This window comes from Halichoerus grypus, chromosome 3 (assembly GCF_964656455.1).
Source record: "Halichoerus grypus chromosome 3, mHalGry1.hap1.1, whole genome shotgun sequence".
Taxonomy (NCBI): Eukaryota; Metazoa; Chordata; class Mammalia; order Carnivora; family Phocidae; genus Halichoerus; species Halichoerus grypus.
Genome location: NC_135714.1, coordinates 118,027,804 through 118,052,325, shown reverse-complemented (window position 1 = coordinate 118,052,325; position 24,522 = coordinate 118,027,804). Strand labels below are relative to the sequence as shown.

The 24,522-nt window shown below is 35.8% G+C and overlaps 1 protein-coding gene across 2 annotated transcripts in view; it reads left to right on the top strand.

The window, feature by feature from the left end:
* The window catches only part of SLC7A11 (solute carrier family 7 member 11), an 83,076-nt gene that overhangs the window by 21,142 nt on the left and 37,412 nt on the right, over positions 1 to 24,522 (top strand). For both annotated transcript variants that reach the window (XM_036112412.2, XM_036112413.2), the window contains 2 exons: positions 301 to 400; positions 7,849 to 7,893. In XM_036112412.2, the coding sequence (XP_035968305.1) occupies positions 301 to 400; positions 7,849 to 7,893 (145 nt within the window). The remainder of the gene's footprint in view (positions 1 to 300; positions 401 to 7,848; positions 7,894 to 24,522) is intronic.

Below are 24,522 nucleotides of genomic sequence, written 5' to 3'. Positions count from 1 at the left end.
AAACTCTGTAAGAGTAGAGGCACACTCAAACAAGGAACTGCTTTGCTCTTTGCTATAATTTTATTAAAAGAGAAATGTGAAATAGTGTCAGTGGTGATCAATATACCTTTGGGACTCCTCCTCTAGAATGGATATAGTATTAATAGATGAATCTGGCAATGAGCAGGAAGTGAGAAATCTGGACCTGAAACAGTATAGTTCATCCCCAACCCTCCCATTTCTTTCTCCACGTTTATGGTTAAAGAATGAATAATAACCAATTCTTTGAAAAATCCTAAAATCTTTCTGTTCTCATTACAGGGCAAACCCAACACTTTAAAAATGCCTTCTCAGGAAGAGATGCGAGTATTATGGGGTTGCCACTGGCTTTTTATTATGGAATGTATGCATACGCTGGCTGGTAAGTTGATATCTCTAGATCTGATGGTTTGTATGGGTCATTAAGTCCTTCATGTATTTTGGTTAAGTGCCAAGCAAGATGCTAGACGAGTGGGAATAGCCACAATCCAGCACAATCTGCCTTTCTTGAAGTGAGAAAGATGGTGTGGCTCCCTCCACCAGGCCACTTACTGTGCATATGACTTAATGTAAGCATAACTGAGTTTTTCAGTCAAGTTAACTATTAGATTTAGCCTGATGTTATAAAAAACAAACAAATGTGGGTCTTAATATTGCCAAAAGATCTGTTACAGCCACTAACTCAGGAAATAAATGGGGAGGCCTGGTGCACATTGCCAGGGCCAACTGCTCCATCCTGGGGAATCCTGAGGGGGCTGAACAAATTGAAAGTACAGCTCCTGACTGGGCTTGCCAATACTGTTGCTGAACAAACTCAGATGAACTTGTTGCTAGAGAAGCCAGTAACTCAAGCAACGAGGGTTTGAAAAAGGGAAAGAGAAATTTATTTCAGATGCTGGCACCTGGGGGAGGTGGCAGGCTCAAGCCCTAACAATCGACCTCTCTGCCCGTAAGATGAACACCTATGGTTTTGTAGGGAGAGGTTTGGGGGGTAAGTGCAAGAGAGCAGACAGGGTGCACGTAATCATGGGAGGGGTGAGTATGTGTTCAGCCCTTGATCATGGGTAAGGAAGGGGACATGTGGGGTGTGGTCTTCTAGGCATTCCGTTGTTAACAGGGCTTTTCTGGTCCAGTGGTTAGAATGTTCTGGTCATTGCAAAATGTCTTTGTGCCTCAAGAAAGTACAATAAGAAATAAGCACAATGGGTTTAGTGAGAGCATGAGTTAAGTGGTTTTGTCTATTTCTGGTTTTAACTGTTGGGGTCTACAATTGAGCAAGAGAACTCGCTGACATTAACCAATGCAAATCACTTATAAGTCTGTATCAGTGAGGACATAATAGTGCCATGAGAAATTAAAGATTAATTCTTTGCTTGTCAAAAGGCCTTTCAGTTGAAGCTCCAAGGTTGTTTGTGAATAGTGACTGATTTTTCTCTACTGTCCTATAAGAATGAAATAATTCAGATATAGAAATAAGTAAGGTGTTCCCAGAAGGTAAAATGATACTCGAAAAGCAGGGTAGGAAAAACTAAGATGGTGAAAACAGGTGTACTAGATAATCTGTTACATTTAAGGCTCTTACAAATTCCTTAAGATTTCCTCAACATTTGAAAAACAAAATATTCAGCAAAGATGATTAAAATCACTATGCCATGGGTACATTTCCTTTGTGCATGTTAAGCTGTGATAACCATTCTGGTTGAAGCATTAGAACTTTGTATTTATGCCTTATTTTATTCAGGAACTTGAATGACAATAATCATGGATAAGGGTGTGATTTTTTCCTAATTAAATTTTATTGATCTAAGACTCAGTGGAAATGACTGTTACAAGAAAGCCCACTAGGTAGAAAAGTATTGCTTAACCATCACAATCACTGTAGTAAAATTAAATTTCACTGTTTTGGAGTTATTAGTAGCAAAATCTCTTTTTAAAAATTATTTACAGAGCTAATAGTTGTACAACTTTAGCTGTGAGAATGTTCTATGAACATAAAAATAGTATCAGGAAACCACACTAACTCAGAAATTATGTAAATGCATTTAATATAAATTTTATTTACTTCCATTTCTTTAGTTTTTAGATTCTTACCTTCCAGTTAGTGCATGGAATATAAAAATATGGAGTATTTACCCTATTAATCTCATTGAATTGTGAAAATATAGCATTAGAGGAAAATTAGGAGGGTATAGGAATTTAAAATTTTAACCTAGCTTTTGAAGCAAAGTATGTTTGAAAGGCATTAGAAGGTTGTAGCTCTAAGTGGTATAGGATAAAATATTTGTGTATTCAAGAAATATTCTTACAGCTATTGTGTGTAAGTATCAATCTTGAATCACACAGTGAATTTGAAGTCTTTTTATTTTTGTCCAAAGCACAATGTGGTGCTGGGCAGAGAGAAGAACAGAGTTGTGATCACAGGGTTAGTAGCAGAATCCACCATTCTGTGGCTATTCAGCCGGCATCAAAGCTCTGGTGCCCTGGGGCAGCAGCCAAGCTACTGGGAGGGTAACCCAGAGACCAGAGTGAAGTGGGGAGGTGGTGAAAGCTTTCAGCTAGAGCCAAGTGTTGGGAGCCCAGCAATATTCAATCAGGAATGTGGAATGTGGAGATAGTCACAAAGGAGATTTGATTAATTCTTTTGAATGAAGTTTCTTTTGCCTTTGAGTGCCATGCATCTGTTACCACGGAATCTTAAAATATTCTTCTATCCAACTCACTCTCCCACTACCAGTACCAGATATTCAGGTCAGCAGCTTCGTGTTGAGCAAACCTTCTCTACTTCTGTAGGCTTTGGAGGGCTGAGGGATTTTTCCATTTTTCTCACTCTTTTCATTTTAAATTATCTTATTATCATAATATTTTGTTTTATTGATGCTGAACCTAAAATGCTGCTCGTGTTAAAATGATTTAAAAAATAATTTGGGTGATATAGACAGACTTTATTTAACAATTCATGAAGTGGGCAGTCTCTACTTTCAAGAGTCTAGAGAACCGCAAAGTGGGGTGGAAGACAGGAAGCTTTTATAGGATATGCTTTTATAGAAATCTTTCAAAGCATAAGGGACAAGGAAGAGAAAAATAGAAAATGAATAAGGAACAAGGAAGTAAGTATAGATCCCAGAGTTGGCATCTGGGGACTCAGTGGCCCCATTTTGGGCCCAGAAATGTATTTCAGCACTCTCTTTACAGGGAACGTGGGGTTTACGTGAACTTTTGTTTATACTTTTACCCATATGATCCTTCTCTCCACTCCCTATTTTAAAGAAGAGGAAACTGTTGATTTTCTCCTATTCTTAAGAGGGGTTCGAGTATAGTACTGGAAATGAAGACCGGGATTTTAAATGCAATGTTACCTGATACAAATGGCTTGTGCAGAGACAGAGGAGTAACTGCATTTCTCTAACGGGGCTGTTATGCTACCTGAATGCTGCATTGTGGATAGGTAGAAATAATCTGGTTGTTAATCTATGGCCATCAGTCTTAGAAAAAGGAAACCGTGTCTAGAAGAAATCGTCTGTCGGCTCAGAGTTCCAGAGAAAAAGTTAATACCTGGTTGTATGTGGAACAAGATGGAGACAAAAAGAGTTCACAGAGAGGGGTACTTATTCCCTTCCCAAATGTAATCCTGCCTCTCTGACCTCTCTCTGTCTTTCGCAGTATAATGACAAGACTAGGTGATGGAATTATAAATGGGACACTGTAAATGAGTCTCCACTCCCCATGCAGCTGCCGTGACAATGTTTGATGCAAACAAAAAGTGTGGGGGGCATTGCAAATAAGTCAGACAGAAGCAGCTACTGTCATCAGAACGTAACCACCTAGGGTGTAAGTAAAAGCAGCGAGACCTTTGTCGATGGGGAGGCCTTGCTCTGTTAGCAATTCAACTTCGACATGGTGAATAGGAAAAAGACCCTGCCAAACCTTGGGTCTGATTATAGTAGGCTTTTGGCTATGAGCAGTGCAGAACCTTTTCAGAATGATGAAAACTCCTTCGCAGAAACATGATTAGGGGGAAAGAAATCATTAACCCAGCCAGGTCACAGAGTTGGGTCAGAGCAACTTTAATATTATTGCCAATGTCTGCATTCAGAGAGATATGTCTGCCAGTCTTCCTCGTGGCCCAAGGGAACTCAACCAATTTCAGTCCCATATCCTGATCCAAAGCTAAATATTGCTTCGTGGGGTTTTTTAAAACTGTGTAATAGAAAATTTTTCCATGTCTTTTTTCTCCCTTTTAAATCCGATCCTCGGTGGATTTAGTCTTTCTAAAGTACCTGCTGGGATTATTTTGTACCATTGTGTCAAATCTAATCTAAAGAATAAGCTTCTTTTTAAAATAATTCATAGTTGGGTACTGGGACGCATTGCCAGCTTTGTGGTACTTTTTATACACAATTATGGAAAAGCTGAAACAATAGATCTTGTGAACATTCTCGAGAGGCCTTGAGGAGATGTAAAGCAAGGAGAATGCTATGGACTCATTGCTGGAGACTAGGAAAGCATAAAGGTGTATTTCCCACAGGATGTGAATGTTTGGACCAAAGTAAGAAGCTTTCTCCTTCACACCCCCACCCTGCCCCAAGCCCTTTCCTTTTCTCTATTCTCTGGAGCTCTGGCAAATATTTGAAATTGTGTTCCTTTTTTCACAAATATTTCCTTTCTTGCTGTAAACATTGTTGGAAAATACCAGTTTTTAAAACAACTATTGAGAAGGAACTGAGTATTTTTGACATGAGAAGCCTGGAAACATTTGTGTGTGTATGTGTGTGTGTTATTTTATATTTGGGTTTTCTTTCTTTTTTTTTTTTTTTTCCTGCATGTTCTTCCTGTACTTCCCATTGCTTTGGCCTTATAACACATGAAATCCCTCAGAGTGCATATCCCAGATATAAGTATTGATTGTTGCTTGCCTTTGTGGTGTAACTACAGCCTCTAGTTTTAGAAGCTTACTTTCTAGTCATTAAAAAATAAACTTGACTGCTAACTTTTTAGATCACCTTTACTGCTACTGTTCTGTCAGCTATTCAAATGCTTCTGCTTAAGACATAGTCCTTAAAATATTAGATGCCTTAACCTTCTTAAAAGATAAACTGAAGCATATTAAAATTTTTAAGAGTTTATTTGAGCAAAAGTTGATTTGAATCAGGCAGCATTTAATCTAGCAGATAGAAAGGAGCTCTGAGGAACTGCATAAAATGGGACTTTTATAGGCAGAAGGGAGCAGGAACAAACAACTTAGTGTAGGCAAAAAAGCAGGTTGGTTTTTGCAGGGTTACTTTCATGTAAGCAATGGCAGGGATCTGTCAGGAAGATTACCTAACTAGTACCAATCAAGTGATTCCTGATTGGTTTAAAATTCCTTTACTGGGAGAGCAGAAACTATAATTATCTTGGTTTGGTGTTGTGGGGCTTAGCATAAGCAACTCCATTTTGGACTTGTTGTCTAGTTTTTGACAACCATGAACATCAACTTCCTAGTTGTGCATTTAGATGGGTTTTTATAAAGATGAGATAAGACAGGTTTCTCTTTCTTATTTTAAATTATGAGATACTTTAAGTATATTAAAGCTGTTGGGCTAATATTTTAGCCATTTGGTTTTAAGTAATAGAAAAATTCGTACTTATAGACCCAAGCTTCTGTGTACCTATATAATGGCTGTTTTGCCTTCTGCAGAAAAATAAGAGAGCAGAAGAGTGTTTTGAAAATACGACTTTTTATTTCGTGGAAATGACCTAAGCCTATCAAATGAAGAGGTAGAAATGTCTTTGTCTTTATATGCTTAGCTCTCCCATTATGATCCCTTGGTTTTCCCATCTTCACAATTCAGTTATCTATGTACGCTTATTTGAGGATGGAGTCTACGTCAGTTGTACATCTTGGAACCTGGAAAAAGAACTATATGTTGCCTAACTGAACATAATACAAAAAAAGAATTATAAGGGCTTTAAAGAGTCTCGAGCAGTCCCTTTCGATTGGAAAAATAAGGGTACAAGGTGGTAGACGTTTTCTGGGTAGGATAAGTAGAGTCACGAAGTAAAAGAAAGGAATCTGAATTTCTCTAGGGCCATAACTTTAGGGTAATATTTGTAATCCTATGAAACTTGAAAGTGAAATATTGTATGCCTAGAATGCTTTTTGTCATGTGAGGGATCCAGAAAAGTGTTCAGAACTTGGGAAAACTTCATAGTCTTGTGACTTGAGGTTATTTGGATGGGCATATACCAGAAAACAGTGAATGGAAAGGAAGAAGTGCAAATTGAGACTCTATTATCTTTGATACCATTGTCAGTTCCTGCTTGCCCTCTTGTGTTTATATATGGCCAACTCCCTAAAACTGTGAAATGCTATTGTCATACATCTCTTGCTCTACAAGCTTTGATTGACTTGCCAACACCACTAAAATCTGGATTCCTGGAAGCCAAAGGCCATCTGGTACTTAAATTCTGTTCTTACTGCTCCTGCCACACTTTGCAGTGCAAAATAGTAAACTGTTGCTCACACCCCCATGCTCATGCGGTGTACTCAGTCCGGACTGTCCTTCACCACTTCACTAGGGCTCAGATGTTGAGCATTTCTGAAGACTCCACTTGGGTGATGCCTTCTCTAGAAAACCTTCCTGACTTGCCAGTCTGGGTTAGGCCTCGTCCCTGGTTCCCACTGTGCCCTGTATATGGTCCAGTACTGACACCTGTGTTCTGTCACACTATTCTATTGGCCATTCTGTAAACCATGGGCTCCTTGAGGAGAAATAGTGTGGGTTTCCCACTTTGTTTTCCCCACTCACTGGAACATGATAATCTCCTATATTGCTGGGAGTGCAAAAACGGGAAAAAATTGTTTGGCAGTAAACATACATCTACCCCATGACCCAGTGATCATATTCTGAGTATATGCTGAAGAGAAATGATTGCATGGTCCCCCAAAAAACATGTACAGGCATATTTATGGTATCTATTATAACAGCTATAAGTTGGAAGTAATCCAAAACCATCAACAGTAGAATGTACGGTGTAATAAAATGAACATCAATAAAAATAATGAATTATTGCTACATATAACAGCATGGATGAGACTCACAAAAAAAAGTCCAGAAAAAAAAGCCAGATGCACAAAAAAATAATTATTGTATAATAGTAATACAAGCAAATATTAGTCTATTGTGGTTTTTTTTTTTAATTTTATTTATTTATTCGACAGAGAGAGAGAAAGAGAGAGAGCACAAGTAGGTAGAGAGGCAGGCAAGTAGGTAGAGGGAAAGGGAGAAGCAGACTCCCCGCCGAGCAGGGAGCCCGATGCGGGGCTCGATCCCAGGACACTGGGATCATGACCTGAGCCCAAGGCAGACACTTAACCAAATGAGCCACCCAGGAACCCCAATATTAGTCTATTGTGATCAAACAAGTAAAACTAATCAAAGGTGATAATAGAATAACAGTTGCCTTTACAAGAGAATGGTATTGACTGGAAAGGGCCATAAGGGAACCTTCTAGGGTTCTAGGAATGTTTTATCTCTTGATCTTTTTGTTGGTTCCATGGGTGTATAAATATGTAAAAATTCATCAGGTTGTTGATTAAGATTTGTGCACTTTACTGTTCATATGTTATACCTCTATAAAAATGTTAAAAAATAAAAAAATAACTCTATACTTATGGTTTAATAGAAAAACAATTTGTGGGGACTTTGTTGGAGATTTTTATCTTACAATAAGTATTTGTTTTTAAATTTTTTATAATTCTGAGTTTGATTGTAAATGTTTAAAAATTGACACTTTGGGTTATAATTGTAAAATATATTGATAATTTATAACTCATTTATATCTTTTTAGGTTCTATCTCAACTTTGTTACTGAAGAAGTGGAAAATCCTGAAAAGTAAGTTGCCATATTTACTCTGAAATATTTATGAGGAATAAAATGTAACGTTAAACAATTGAAAAAGCAGACCTAAAGAAGGTCCTCAGTATGGGCTAATTAACTTTATCCTTATCCTCCTCCTTATCATCATTTTCTTAGGCAGATAAAATTTATTTGAATTTATTATAAATTAAATGTAAATAACTTTATTGTCTATTCCACATTCAACACTAAATTATCTGATAACCTGAAAGTATAAAATAAAAGTTATATTTTAAGTAATCCATTTCATAAAAGCCTATATACAACTTAACATGGACTTTCAGCTGCCTACAAATGTTCCATAAGACATGAACTCTAAAAATTGATTTTTTCTAATAATTCATGTGAGTTTTTTTGTAACTATTCAATTAAAGAGAATAATGCAATTAATGAAGTTAGTTATGAAAGCTGAGAAGTAACTGCAGAATGCTATAAAAACTTGTAAATTTTAGTAGCTGGATGATTGCTTTTACTTTTTGTTCCTAGGTAATACTTTTGATGATTAGGTAATTTGATGATGATTTACATAATGTTCCTAAATTGAATTATTTTTAACTCAGGACTTAGATAAGTGACTTTTGCGGTTTCCATAAAAACGTTTGACTTTATACAGGAAAGCAACATAATCTATGGGCAGAAGAGGGAAATTTTAAGAAATGCCATGTAAGATATGGACTGAATTATTAAGTAATTTAACTCATCTGGCATTCATTAAACATCTACCATGTTTCAACCAATGTGCTAGGAACTTCTTACATGATGAATAAAACTTGTATTTACGATTTTATGGTCTAGTCAGTTAGTCAAATATGTAAACAAATGAAAGTAACATAGTATGATGCCATAATAGATTATTTACTCAATTTGACAGAGAGTAAAGGAGGAAATACTTAACTCTGTCTAAGGAGATGTGCTTATTATGTAGAGTCTCAAATGATGAACAAGTATTTTTAGGTAAAAAAGAGTGAGAAAGAGTGAGAGTGAGAGAGAGAAGGAAAAAGGGAGAAAGACATCCAAGAAACAAAACATGTACAAAGGTGAGTCAGTATGAAATTGCCTAAGTATCAGAGAATAAGCTCAAGTGTTCACAATTCACATTAAGGTAGACAAAGAAATTCTGGCACTAAGTATATTGGGAGGGAGATAGTAAGCCAATTAGATCTGGCCACGTAGTGGGGTTGTCAGAATTTTGAACACGCAAACCAGCAATCGAGGTTAAAATGATGTTCATACTATCTGATTCAACTGTTATGCAAATCAACATGTAATTTAAACATGTGAAAAAGTTATTTTATTGAGAAATATGAGAAATTTATGACAGTACTTTCATATTTATAACTGGAATTGTGGTAGAGAACATACATTTACCAGGAACTAGTTTCTTCTAGCATTCCTTTGAAATGATAAGCCACTTTGTGACTCTAAATCTATTGATTACAGAGATAAATAGGTTGCCCTGTTTTTACTGTTTTTGAGAATAGTGTGTAAGTGGTAACACAGAGCACATATTGCTCTTACTAGATTTATGTATGTAAAATATGTATTGAATTTCTATTGTATAAAAGAGGTATCTATGGTTTATGTCTTTTAAGTCTAAAGACCCTTTAGAGAGCCCAGTTACTAAAATCTAGTATCAGAAATATTTCTTAGGAAAAAAAAAAAGGCAAGCTGTAGGTTTGTGGATAGGCCCTAGAGTGTGACATTTGTTATATGGTATATCAGTGGAATAGATACAGTTCAGATTCTCTTGTAATGGTGTTTAACAGTTTAAGTCTGGTTTTATTTGCTGTATATATAATCCTATTGTGTGTATTAAGCAGATTTTGAAGTTATTTATGCCATGATTACCCTGATCTGAATTTCTGATTCATTCTACTGGAAAAGTATGCCATTCAAGGATTTTCTGTCTCTCTCTTTCTTAATTTAAGGGTCTTAGTTTTACATGTTGATAATGTCCATGATTCAATATGTACAACTACTAAAGAACAGTTTTGTATTGATTTGGTGTTTTGTTGTTTTTGTTGCAAAGAAGTTTCCTCATCTCAAAAAAGTGAGAATAATTATAGCACTTACCTCATTGGGTGGTGGTAATGAGTTAATATGTATAAAGTGCCTATATTAGTGACTGTACTTTTTAATCTCTACATAATTGGTTGTTTTTACTGTAATTATATTCTGATTTTAAAAACAACATAAAGTGTTACTCATATTAGAGTATTTCCTCGGTTACAATATCCTAAGCCATTCTCTTTCTTCAGTATTTTTGAAAGAAATATGAAAAATTATTTCACACCATATTGAAGCCTGTTCCATAAACTTTCAGTGCTGAAATTGAATATGCATTTTATGATCTCTCCTCTTCTTGTGTACAGATTTCATTTAATTTTTTATATTCAGAGAAAATTAGTATTTTAAAGGAAAAACATAAGATATAAGAGTTCCATAATAATTTAAAAGTAACTGTCAAAACTGATTCAGACTGATTATTATCACTGGGTATGCCAGATGAAATATTTTCATTTTCTGGTAATCATGATTCTGCAAATGTCATTAAATATTTCTAAATACTTTTAATTTGATATTTTAAGGTCTTAAACTAAGGAACTTCTCGGGAGAGATTAAGTAAGAATCTATGGAATTTTAGGTCAAGATAATTAGTAACTGCTAAGACTTAAGTTGAAGAAAGAAACCTCTGGTATTTTTTTGTTCTGCTATACTAGGGTACTTAAGTATCCAATTTTTGCCTAAAAGATTCTGTGTAAAACTTAGGTAACATGTTTGTTTTCTCAAAATCAGAATATGAGAAATCCACAAAATCCCCTTAATGGAAAGCAAAGACTAAATTTGTACTGTGTACTTATCAACCAAAGAAATTCAGGGTTTTAAGCAACTTATTCAGTGTCTTAATTTTAAAAACAGCATTTCCCTATAACATTGACAATCAGTCCAGGTCTTTTTTAAAACTAAATCTTATTTTTTAAACACAAGGAACAATTTGGGAAATATTTACGGTTGAACATAGAGAACAGATGGTAAAATTATGTGAACCTCATCCAGATGTGTAATTTGTATTATTTTGTAGGTAGATACAGCTCCAAAATATCTTTAGTTACAAGGGGGAATAATTATAATTCCATCTCCTTTGTGACATGCCAAGATAAGTGTGTTTCCCAATCAGTCACGGGTGCACGTGTCCAGGTATGCTGCAACGTGTAACTTTCTGGCAGCTGGTGAAATGAATCATCGGCTGAACATACAACATCTTTTACTATCCTCCTCCACCTAAGCAATAAAATTTTGCTAAAATTGTGACCTAATAGAAACAGTGATCATTAATTTAGATCACTGAAAATAACAATGTGATTTAAAATATACAGAATGTAGAATGAGGTTTCATGATCACAATTGACTATCCTTTACATATAATTTAATTTCAGTGGAAATCTTTCAAATTACCTAATGTCACTCTAGGGAGTAATTTCGGAAGTGCTGTTACGAGCATGACTTACAGTACAGTTCCCTAAGTGTTAAAACAAGTGAGAGGTAAACTGGGAGATTAATGGAATCAAAATAACTAGCTCATGACTTCTTTCTTGTATTATGTCTCACTTTCTCTTTAAAGCTTGTAAAGCACTAATCCTAAAAATTGGGGTAAAATTCCTGCTCTATGATTACATTTATAATGCTAAAAATGTTCCCAGTGTCTTTTTATAGTGTTTTCTTCTCTAAAGAGTAGTTTTGGATCTAAGGAAGTATCAATCCTTTAAGAGGCACTTAACATACTTATGTAAAATGACAGTAATTATTGTGGAAATTTTTGTAACATTTTGTAATTATCTATTACGGCTGACTCCGTAAGAGTAAAAATAGTATTCTGAGGAGCAAGAATGTCCAAAGTTTGGACCATGAAGGTGATAGAATCCCAAAGAATATCTGAATTTTAAAGCGTCCCCCCATCAAATGAAATGCCTAGTAGTAGTAAGGAAGGCTAATGTGTACCTTTGTTTTTAAACACTGAAGTGTTTTTCTTCGCAAATATAATGAGTTTTGCCTTATGATATTACTTGTGTGGAGACTGTGCAATCTATCATTGTTCCCAAAGTTACACAGTGCAAAGAACATATCATTGAGATGTATAATGTTTGTAATCCTGCTCTTCGATTGATCAATCATGTCTTGTGTTGAGGAAAGCCAAGAAATGAATCGCTTTACTTTGACCTTGGGGGTCTGAGATTAGTCGGTTTGTCTCTTAGACTTGTTCCAGTGTTCTTCTCACTTCATTTATTCCCTCTGTCTTCAAGAGTTGGAAATAGTCGACTGGTGGAAGTCAGTAAAGCTTGATATCATCAGTCATTTTTAAAGAACAGGCTATCAACATGGTCTGAATAATCAACTTTAATAGAAGGTTTAAATAATCAGAGTGTCATGTTTAATTAATACTTTGCCTGCTTCCAATTAATATTAATTGATGCCTGAAAGTCATCACACCTTGTACCAACGATAACTTAGAAGAAGAGAAACTTGGCTTGGGGAAGATGCCCAAAGACCTTTATTTAGGGCAGTGTGATCGATCAGACTGGTTCATAAATGGTCCATAATCACGTTATTCGCATTCAGTTCAGATATTGCCATCTTAAATTCTTATGTGTTTCTATCCTTATTGATTAATATTAAGTCAGTGTAAAGGCATTTCTTAATAACATTATACTGTTTTATAAGGCCTGTTGCTTATAGGACATGTAAAACTGTTAACCTGGTTAAAAACACAGCAGAACAAACCAATCTGAAAATCTTGCCCGAATGTTCTATAGCTAAGTTGCATGACAGAACATTAAAGGTTGATTTGAAGTCTTTTATTTTGCATTTTGGCATTTTAAGGATGCAGTTTTCTATGAGAGACAAATCTTCATCTTTATATACTTTGTAGCTTTCTAACTTAACAGTTGCTGGAAAATAGCATATAATGTCTTGAGTATATATATGTGTAGATTACTGCACTATTATGAGTTGTGATTTTTTTTATTACAAAACAATGTTATCTGCATTCTTAGAATATTTCTAAAGTTTATTTGACAAATACTCAAGTGATATATGTTCTTAAGGAATGTAAACTAATTTCCACAGAAAATTAGCTCACTGCAAATAAATGCATATAGAAAAATCTGGATTATTAAGCAGAATTAATTTGTAAAAGTATTTGCTGAATGAATTTCTTAAAAATGATGTCTCCTAATTGAGTTAACTTATAAAAAAATTTTAAAGATTTTATTTATTTATTTGAGAGAGAGATAGAGTGAGAGAGAGCATGAGCAGGGGGGGAGAGGGAGAAGCAGGCTCCCTGCTGAGCAGGGAGCCTGATGCAGGGCTCTGTCCCAGGACCCTGGGATCATGACCCGAGCCGAAGGCAGACGCTTAACCGACTGAATCGCCCAGGCGCCCCTAAAATTGAATTTATACCCAAGTTACAAAGATTACTTTGGCAAAATGAAGTATCTCTTTATTAATGACAATAAGGAATAGTTAGAATTATCTTAGTATGTGACAGTGCTTCTCTTCAATCATTGAAATAATTGATGTCTAAATTAAAACCATTCTATTTTGTGCATTTCTTCTGGAAATATAGGTAAAAAGTTTGGTATATCCTTTTAAAAATATGTATATAATCATACTGGTTGAGCCACTGATATCACAGAGAAGAGATGGTTCTATGTTCAAAGAACAAGGTCACCAAGTTACTCTTCCTGCCTTTGCTTAGTCTAAAAATTTCTCAGTGATGGAACATGTGGTTGATGTACCCTGGGATCAAAATTCTTGCATTTCTCAGCTTCACATATGCATAAAAAATACATTTGGCTCAAACACAGTTTGTTCATGTAAAGTTGAAGTGTCAAATACGTGGTGCAGAAATTATAGGATTATATTATAATATTTTATCAGGCAGTAATCGAAGAAGACAGATATTAATCCTCAAGTGCTTTGTGGAAGCCATTTAGTTTGTTTTTTGTTTTTTTTTTAAGGATTCTAACCCCATTAGGTGGCAAAAATTTGAAGGTCAATGCTTTTGACTGTTTTACATCCTTTCATATTACTTGTTGCTAAATTTTAATTTTAATTTTATTTAAGTTTATATTTTGAGTTTAGAATCATGAACTAATGTTTTAGGTGAAGTACAAGGGGCTGATTTAAATTTACCCTATGTTTCTGTTTCCTTTAGTTATTCATAAAATAAGAGACCAGAAATGGTATAATGAGTGGAATCAAAAAATTTCAGAATGAGGAGGGCTCTTGGACACTGTGTAATCAAGCTTTCCATCAGAGACATGAATCACCTCTATAATATCTTTAAACAGATGTAGCTCATATAAAATACAACGAGAAACCGACTGTACCTATTGTGAACTGGGCTACCAATATTTTCTGCTTTCACATGTTGATTAGCAACCTGTTCGTTTCTGTGACCATTTCAAGCTTTGATCAGTTGTTGGTGGGTAGCATAAAGAGAGTAGAGCAGACGTTTTGACTGTAACAGGTACAACCCGAATGAAAAATTAAATGACATACATCAGAGGTTACAGAGTTAGAATCCTTTTATCTGAAAGGAAATACCTTTTGCAATCAGATGTAAATGTCAGTCATTAGATTGTCTCCTGCTTTTGAGTTCACAGTTTAGTGACTCCCTTATCCATATTCTCATTTATGCAAATAAGCCACTTTTCTCTGTGCCTGGATTTGAATGTTAATGAGCGTACCCAAAAAAGTAGCTCACAAATAAGTTTTACATTCTGGGTTATACTTGGTGAAAAACTTTTTAGACCACTGATATCTAGTCTGTGGTCTGCTGCTTGGTATTCATTCAGATTCAGTGTTGTTTAAGATTCTCACAAAAATAGAATAATATCCCATGTTGTTCTTTATGCACAGAGACGAGATGTATCCAGGCCATTATATTTACACTGGCCATACACTGGCATAATTTTGATAATTTTGTTCTAGTCATGATCAAACATTGACTCAGCTTATCGATCTACTCAGGAAAATGAGTAACTTTTGAATTTGTATAGGCACAAGCTAAAACTGTATTACCAATGTAAACATCTAAAATGAAGCAAATGAAGTTGAGACTTCCCAGTGAAGAAAGATTTCCTTCACTTTTATGAACTGTGAAAATATTTACTTACTGAGTCTTTGAAAATAGCACTAGTTTAGGAAATCAAAATTCTAAGACTGTCTCCTCTTAAGTAGCTATTTGACCTTGGGCAGGCCTCTAAGTTGCTTCTGAATCTTTGTTTACCAGTTTTAAATAGAGGGTGTTAATCCCCATATTAGAGTTCTCATGGGGTTGTGAGGATAAAATATGTGAAATTCAAAAATGTTAATGAGCTCGACAAGTAATATACAAACGGTTGCCATGTGCAACCCAAACCTATATTCTTGAAAGATTAGAATATTTCATAATTTTTGAAAAAAATTAGAGGATTAGCATAATTGTTTTATGAACAGGGGTGCCTTTTCTACACAAATGACCTATTAATCAGCTTGAAAAGTTGTTCTGCATCATCAGCAAAGTACCCAATTATTAGTAGATAAAAGGTTCAAAAGATGATGAGAACTGCTTTTTATTTAGTAGTCTCTAATCTCCCTTAGGTAGCAATATGCTCATGCATCATAATCAGGATACATTTCTCGGCAGATTTTTTTTTTCCTTCTAAACCAAATATTTGTATGCCCACACCCAATACTGTCACCGGCACACTGGGGGCTGATGGTGCTGATATAATGGATGGACTATTTGTACTTCCAGTGCAGTCACTTATTTTTAGGTTTACTCTCTTACCGAGAAACTCCTTTATGAAATCTGACAAACAAGGGTTTGATCTGAGTGACTGGCATCATGTATTTAAATTTTTATTCTTATTTCCAGAGAACACAAGTATTAGTTTACCCCCCAAATGTTTTTTTATTTTATTTTATTTTATTTTATTTTATTTTTTAAAGATTTTATTTATTTATTTGACAGAGAAAGACACAGCGAGAGAGGGAACACAAACAGGGGGAGTGGGAGAGGGAGAAGCAGGCTTCCCGCCGAGCAGGGAGCCTGATGTGGGACTCGATCCAGGGACTCCAGGATCATGACCTGAGCCGAAGGCAGTCGCTTAACCAACTGAGCCACCCAGGCGCCCCCCCCAAATGTTTTTTTAATGAATTTTTGCCTAGCTGAAAAATGCATAGCCTTTATTAAAAATATAAACAGTATTTGTTATCTTAGTAATAGATGGATTACAAAGTAGCACTTCAGATTATTTTCAATAATATGATGTATATTATTTCCATTCTTTTTTTTTTAATGTGGGGCTCAAACTCATGACCCCAAGACCAAGAGTTGGAGGCTCTACCCACTGAGCCAGCCAGGTGCCCCTATTTCCATTCTTCAGCTGAGAAAGTTAAAGCTCATAGAAGTGAAGTAATTTTTCATGGCTGTGTAACTAGTGAGAAGATTAGGATTATAATCCATGTTTGATATAGTGCATGGACTGTTTGTTTTCAGAGCTTGTACTCTTTCCAGAAAAGTAGGATTTACAAAGGTAGAAGAGAGAAGTCAAGCCATCTCAATGGGGGATGGGCATACACAAAGTCCTAGTTTCAAGGAATAATGTATAGATTGCTCTAGCTTCAGCAAAGGATTGTAAAGAAGAGTGGAAGGCAAAATGGTAGTAAGATGTGGATGCTGATATGGGGTGGGCCTCCATTATAAGAATTTTGGACCTGAGCCAGTAGCCAATGGAATAGGGTGAGTGGGGGTGTGTTGCAAGTTTTGGGTATATATGAAATTGTGTTTAGGGAAGATGTACCTGATGGCAGGTTCAGTGGGTTTTCCTTTTGTGACATTTGTACAGTTTAAAGAGAGTTTTAATCCACGAAGTCACATTTCAGGCTTCTTTTATACATTTATTATCAATAAAAAGCAAATGTCTTTGAAAAGTTAATTGCCTTCTGGACCTGAACATTACTACAGTCAGACATGGTGACAAATAATGTGGCAGAAAACTCTGGCAAATAGCATCATAATGGTCACATTGTCCCAGCTCAAAGATAGGAACTAAACTGCTTAGAGAAAATGAATGAGTCAACCTGGTGTTTACATACTCTCTTAAAAAATAGAGTTGTCCTTTTTTTTTTTTAATGAAAAAGATGGAATAATTTATTCTCTATGCCAGAGGAAGAGCAAATGAGATCAATTTAAATGAGAAGCAAGTTCATTTTAAGATAAAATTATATTCAAAAGTATTGAAACAAGAGAAATCTCAAAATAGAGATAAAAGAAATGATCATTTAGCCATGATTCTTTAGATACTCAGGTGGAAAAATGAGGCAGACCATTGCTTAAGCTTACTTCTAATTCTATAATATTTTGGTTCTATTTTTAGGTTAGTGAATATATGGGAACCAATGCGGGGAATCACTTACTGCACCACAGGTCTATGTTACTGGAGAGAGGTGTCACATGCTAGGAGGATAAAGGAAACCCTTACTTAAATTGTAAGGTCAAATAGAATCCTGAGTCAAAGTTTGGAAATATTTCAAATAAGATGTGTCAATGATCTGGCTTTCAAACATTTGGTATTCTAGGAAAGGGCGAGTTAAGAGGGGACAGAGACAGCAATGCCAGTACAGGGGAAGATTTGGGCTGGAAAGCAGCGGGTACCACCAAGCACAGTGAGACTCACATTGGTGTTGTGGAAAGAGCTCTGTACCTGGAGTCACGTGACTAAGAACTTCCAGTTCTGGAAACATGTAATTCTGTGACCATAGCTATATCCTTTATCCTCTCCGAGCCTCCAATTTCTCAGCTGTGGAAATGGAATGGTAGAGTATCAAATTCTGAGTTTCCTTTCGACTCTAGTATGTTCTATGGTTCTTACAGATGACATGGAAGTACCTCGTTTGACATGAAGATATCATTTGGGAATATGGCCAACGGTGAGAAACGTAGGCAGGAGATCTGTCTCAGGAAGAAAAACAGACCCAGAGAAAGGGATGTTGCAGCCAGTTTCTAGATATCACGATGACTGGGAGATTAGGTAGGACTAAAACTTTATGAGTTATTTCAGGAAATGATAAGAAGTCTGAATGGACAAATGGGGAGGGGGGAAACAAAGCCAGAGTGATACCCTACCACATGGGAACTTAATTATTAGATCTGAAGATCTAAGATTAGATCCAAGCTGTGGAATCTAATTCAGTGGGGTCGCCTGAAGTACAGGATCCTGTGATATGTGGAGTGCACCAGGAGGGATAGGCAGGTGTTAATGTACTTGTTGGGGAGATCGGTAACATGTGTGATGATGAATCCTGGATTCTGTTTACCATTTTTATCACATGTGCCTATAGAAGGTATAAAATAGTCTATTGACTTCTGTGGTGCAGGATTTTTTTTTTTTTTTTTTTAAGATTTTATTTATTTGACGGAGAGAGACACAGTGAGAGAGGGAACACAAGCAGGGGGAGTGGGAGAGGGAGAAGCAGGCTTCCCGCAGAGCAGGGAGCCCGATGCGGGGCTGGATCCCAGGACCCTGGGATCATGACCTGAGCTGAAGGCAGATGCTTAACGATGGAGCCACCCAGGCGCCCGCACGATGTTTTTTATACTAGTCTTTTTCTGTGTGTTTCCTATTTTTCTCAAGAAGAATTAGACATATATTGTGAGGGAATTGCCTATGCAGAGAGGTATCTTCTCTGATAGGTCTAATACTTTAAGCATTAGATGTTTCTAATAGTCTGGTTAGGATTTAATTAATTAATAATAATAAGTATTTTATGTTGCCTACCTTAAAGAAAGAAAGAAAGAAAGAAAGAAAGAAAGAAAGAAAGAAAGAAAGAAAGAAAGAAAGGAAAGAAAGGGTGAGGGAGCGTGAGAGAGAGAGAGAGAGATTGATTTGTAATAACTTGCAAAAATGTTTATTAATTCCTTTAGCCATCTGTTAAATTCTAATGCTTATCTTGCAGAATTTTTGTGAGAATTAGAAATAATATACTGATGTGTCTGACAATACTTTGCTCATAGTAGACACTTTATGGCAGACCATTTTCTTTTTATTCTTGTTATGAAATGTGTCATTAGCTCATTTGTAATCCAAGAGGGATTATCAGATCAGGATTTGTGAATTTGGCCAAACTGTTTCTTTTTTTCTGCACTGCTTAAATGTTGGATTTGAAGTTCATAATGACAAGGTAAAAGACACCCTTGTTTGAAACACCTTGCCAAGGGAAGCAGAAATTATTTCAATCTCAGAAGTAGGCATTTTTAATCTCTCATGTTGAAGGTTGTTTTTCAAAAACATATAGTACTTTGTTGGTTTTCTAAGGAGATAAGCTCATAGCTTTTAATAGTCAGATGGTTTTCCCAGCTAACTCTTTACTACTGTGTCATTTTCTCATTTGTCCCTTTTCTCATTCTCTCTCTCTTAAATTTTATTTTTTTAAGATTTATTTATTTTAGAGAGGAGAGTGCAAGCAGGAGCAGGGGCTGAAAGAGAGGGAGACAAGCAGACTCCATGCTGAGCAGGGAGCCAGACACAGGGCTCGATCCCACGACCCTGATCATGACCTGAGCGGAAATCAAGAGTCGGATGCTTAACCGACTGAGCCATCAAGGCACACCCCTCTTCTCTCTCTTTTCAAGTTAGATATGTGGAACAGATAGGGAGAGCTATCTGTGACAAAAGCTTAATAATAATACTAATGCATATTAGTTGAGAATGCAGTGATTAAACACCATGGCCACTGTTTTATATGGTAAGATCTACAATATTATATGGAAAATAGTTTATGAAATTAAGTCTATGGCATAGCACTCAAATATTTCATAATATGTTAAACTAAAGTTTATAACATACAGTCATATAACACAAAATAAGAGAGACTAAAGGCCATAATGCATGACTTTGTAAGCAGAGTTATTTCTAGAGGCTGGTTGGTTGCCCATCACAGAGCTTTTTGTAGGCATCTCATGTCCCACCTCCTCCAAAGTGTCTCTCCTCTTGGCCTTTCATGATGTCATTTTTTCCTTTCTTCCTGACATTCTACTGTCATTAGACTAACTACCTATTACAAATAAAAAACACAGTGGACTTGACCTTGAGAAAATATGTCACAAAAGCCTGAGATTTTTGAGTTGGGAAGGAAGTAGCCATCAAATTTTCTATCCCTTTCATTGTAAAGATAAAGAATTGAAGCCAGAGAGATGGATTAATTTGTCTATATTTACATTTGTTTATATTTAAAATAACTGATCCCTTTCTAGTTCTCTTTTCAAACACTTAGCGTTGTTGAATACAAATCTAAAAGTGATGGATATGGCAAGATTTTAGCCTCGAAATTAGCTGAGGGGAAGAATGTAATCATGAGGAGTGACTGTATGTTATTTGAGAATGGAACGAAACGGCTTTTAAAAATGTATAAAAGCATTAACATTTGCCTGCATTCGACTTTCTAAAGCTGTTTTTCAAACACATAATGAAAGGGGTCCTAGGCTAGCTGAATTAAATAATCTATTTCAGGTTGTTTATTGAAGGTCATTTGGTTACACGATTAAAACAGAAACTTTATGACTAGGAAATGCTGAAATGCTGGGATATTGTAAGGATATAGTTGCTTTTTATTTTCTCTAAGATTTTTACTGACACACTGATTCTCAAAATAGTTCGGATATCTCTTTGGGGGGGCAATATTTAATTTTTCTGTATTGATATTATCAAACAATCAAGATCTCACTTGCCATATTCTGGCCTGGGGCAAGCAAAAGAGAAATTGATATAGAAGACACGATTAATTTTGTTTTGAGCCAGAAAATGACGAAAGAAATGAGTGAGATAGATTGCAAGGGGAGGTCATGCTAATAAACTACTGATTTGTAGCTGCTCAGGGTCTGGTGGAAGAAAGGGTAAATGTGTTTTAAATGTATGTAAGTGTTTTGCTATTTGATCCTCTTCATGTCATGGCCTCTGGCCGAGGAGAGGCGATCGGTGGCAAATGCTGGAAGAAGACAATGGCCAGTTGAACTCAGCGATGTCCCTCTCTGGTAACACGGAGCCCTTTGTCTTTTTGTCGAGCCACAACCTGAACTCTGAACTGCAGTGAGGGAGACAGCTTCAGCCTGGGTATGGAGGTGCTTTTCAACCTTCAAGTTTCTGATGCAAGTCCTATTCTCCAAAAGACAGGGCTCCTTCTGCTCCTGTTGTTGCCATTTCTGTTTTCTTTTTTTTTTTTTAAGATTTTTTATTTATTCATTTGAGAGAGAGTAAGAGAGAGTACACAAGCTGGAGGGGAGAGACAGAGGGAGAAGCAGACTCCCCGCTGAGCAGGGAGCCTGATGCAGGGCTGGATCCCAGGACCCTGAGATCATGATCTGAGCCAAAGGCAGATGCTTAACTGACTGAGCCACCCAGGCGCCCGTGTTGTTGCCATTTCTAAGGCATCTCCCTGCAGACTTCCCTCACCTCTGAGACCGGCCTTCCCAGCTCCATAGCTCAGATCAGGGGCACCCGGGAGCGCAAGACATCCTGACGGTCTCGTTCTCCTATTTCTCCTAAAAGACACATCTTGTTTATGCCATTTAAGTGGCTAGGATGCGAATTTCCACCTAGCAGTTATGGTCAAATGATCCATTTAATCAAGTTCTAGAAAGGAAAACTTCTATGTTTTCTAGACCCTGCTAGAAAAAGTAACAGTAAAACTTTATGATTTTCATAGTATTTTCATTAACAGTAGGGGGTCTTTCCCTCTTTTATTTTAGTAATAGTAGTAGTCAAATTTTAAAATACCAAAAACTATGTAGAAGAAAATTAAAATCACCTGTTATCTCATAATCACATCACATAGAAGTCCTGTCACTATTTTGATGTTTTGCTTTTTTCCCCGTGTGTAATGTGCCTGTGTTTGTGCTTTGCTCATATGTATTGCATTATATTACTTGAGCTAAATGTACGTATGCATTTTTCATTGTCACTTTGGCATTACATTATAGATTTACTTGTTTATGTGTTGTCTGTTTCCCCCATGAGGGCCTGGGCCTCCTTCTGTGTCATTCATTGCTCTATCCCCAGCAGCTCAGAGGCGCCCATGAAGTCTGTCCTGCCATCCAGATTTGTCGTATCTTAAGCTCAGCTCTAGCGTTTTTTATTCATCTACATCTATACTGCTTTTTTCACTTAACATCATTTCATTAGATTTTCCTGGATCTTGTGGATCTTAGCAACACCGTTTGTAATGGTGATACAGTATTTCACTGGGTAGGGATACCAGCATTTACTCATTTTTCTGTTAGGCATTGAAAACGTTTCCAGTTTCTAGTGTGATAATGCTGTGTTATACATTTAATAGATAAATCTTTGTACATATTCTATTATTTTCTTAGGAAGATTGCTGGAAGAGAATTAACCATGTCAAAGGCAATAAACTTTTAAAAAGTCTCTCTTTGTATTACCAAGATGCTTTCCAAAGCATGTACATTGGTTTCCTCACTCAGTAGTAGCAATACTTAAGAATACTTAATCAGCATTGAGTGTCATTATTTACAAAAATCTTTGTTAATTGAAAAGCAAAAATTATACCTCATTGTTTTAAATTGCATTGTTAAAATCACATATGAGGCTTAATACTTTCTCCATGTTTAGTAGCTGTATGTGGTTGACATTTTGGGGCATGAATATCTGTGATTCAACACAATTCTTTGTATATTATGGGTACTAATTCTTTATTATATTGATTGCCAAATTCTATCACAGTTTTTCATGTAACTAAACTTTCTTTATGATTTAGCTCATAGAATTTTGAATTTATATATCATAATTTAATTAAATATTTAAGTGTGCTATATTTAAATGTAAGTTTTAAAAATATTTCTGTGTATTGCTTTTCTATCATAAATCTTTTTACATCCCTAGATCATTTAAATATCACTCATATTTTCTGTTTGTTTATTTGTTCCTGATTTCTTTTTGACATTAAGCTTTTTCATTTATGTGGAATGGATTTCTTTTAGCATGATATAATGTAGGCTTTTGATTCCCCCCCCCCAATTTTTCAATATCCCAGCATTTGTTGAACAGTCATATTACACCCTAGTTTATGATATTTACTTACTTAGTTTATAACACTAACTCATAAATTATGACAGTTGTTATATATTGTTTTTATGTTATATACTAAGTTGTATTTTGAGGTAATTTATTCTGCTCGACTTATCTTTCTATTGATACATCAACCAATTACTATATAATTTCTACTGAAAGTTTTAATACTCTTTCTTATCTGGACAGAAAGATGGCCTTACTTATTACTTTTTCTCTCTGAATAAATAAATAGTATAACATATTTGGAGGGAGGCAGTTTCTACTCTTGGCTTTTCATGAATAGGAAGAAAAACTGTATAATGCTTTGAAATTTAACACTCATAGTTTTTCAAATTATCTTGGTAGTATTATCTTACAGTAGAATATGCCCTATATAAAGATATATTCTACATGTATGGCTAAACCCTTTATAGTCCATACATTTCCTTTCCTGTATCCTACAGTTAGTTATTAACTTGTTTTCTTCTTTCTTCTTTTACATTTTGAAAATACTAATTAAAGTAACCTATAAGGTAATTATCATTGATATTAGTCTCACTCTTTTCCCCTTTTTGCCTTTCTTTTTTAATCCCTGAACTCTTTTTTTTTTAAAGATTTTATTTATTTATTTGAGAGAGAGAGAATGAGAGAGAGCACATGACAGGGGGGAGGGTCAGAGGGAGAAGCAGACTCCCTGCCGAGCAGGGATCCCGATGCAGGACTCATCCAGGGACTCCAGGATCATCAGGATCATGACCCGAGCCAAAGGCAGTTGCTTAACCAACTGAGCCACCCAGGCACCCAATCCCTGAACTCTTCTAACGGAGCACCTTTTATAATGATTTTCTGTTTCCCAGAATATTTTTTTAACAAAACACCAAATGCCAAAATATTAATGAAAATATCAATGGAAACATGCAAAAAATATTTCCTTATGATCCTTATAATTGTTGAAACTGCCCTTTAAGGGATCAAACATAAATGAAGTTAATTATTTTATATATATATATTTATACATTATATATATTATATCATATTATATTTGAACCAGTTGAATTTATATTCCTGATAAAAAATCCTTTACCATGTATGTTATAAACATGGTAATAAACACAGTTCCTAAGCAAACATACATTAGAAAGAATAAGATACTATTTTTTCCTTGACACCTTTCTTATATATGAACCAAGTATCTGGTGGAAAATATTCGAGTCACATTTTTATACATCTTTTAGGTGTTTACTCCTTTTTTTTTTTTTTTTTTTTTACAGAATGAGAATGGCAATGTTGGAATATTTCATTACTAGCCTCTGTTTTCTTTTTCTTTTTTTTTTTTTAAGATTTTATTTATTTGACAGAGAGAGACACAGCCAGGGAGGGAACACAAGCAGGGGGAGTGGGAGTGGGAGAGGGAGAAGCAGGCTTCCCGCGGAGCAGAGAGCCCGATGTGGGGCTCGATCCCAGGACCCTGGGATCATGACCTGAGCCGAAGGCA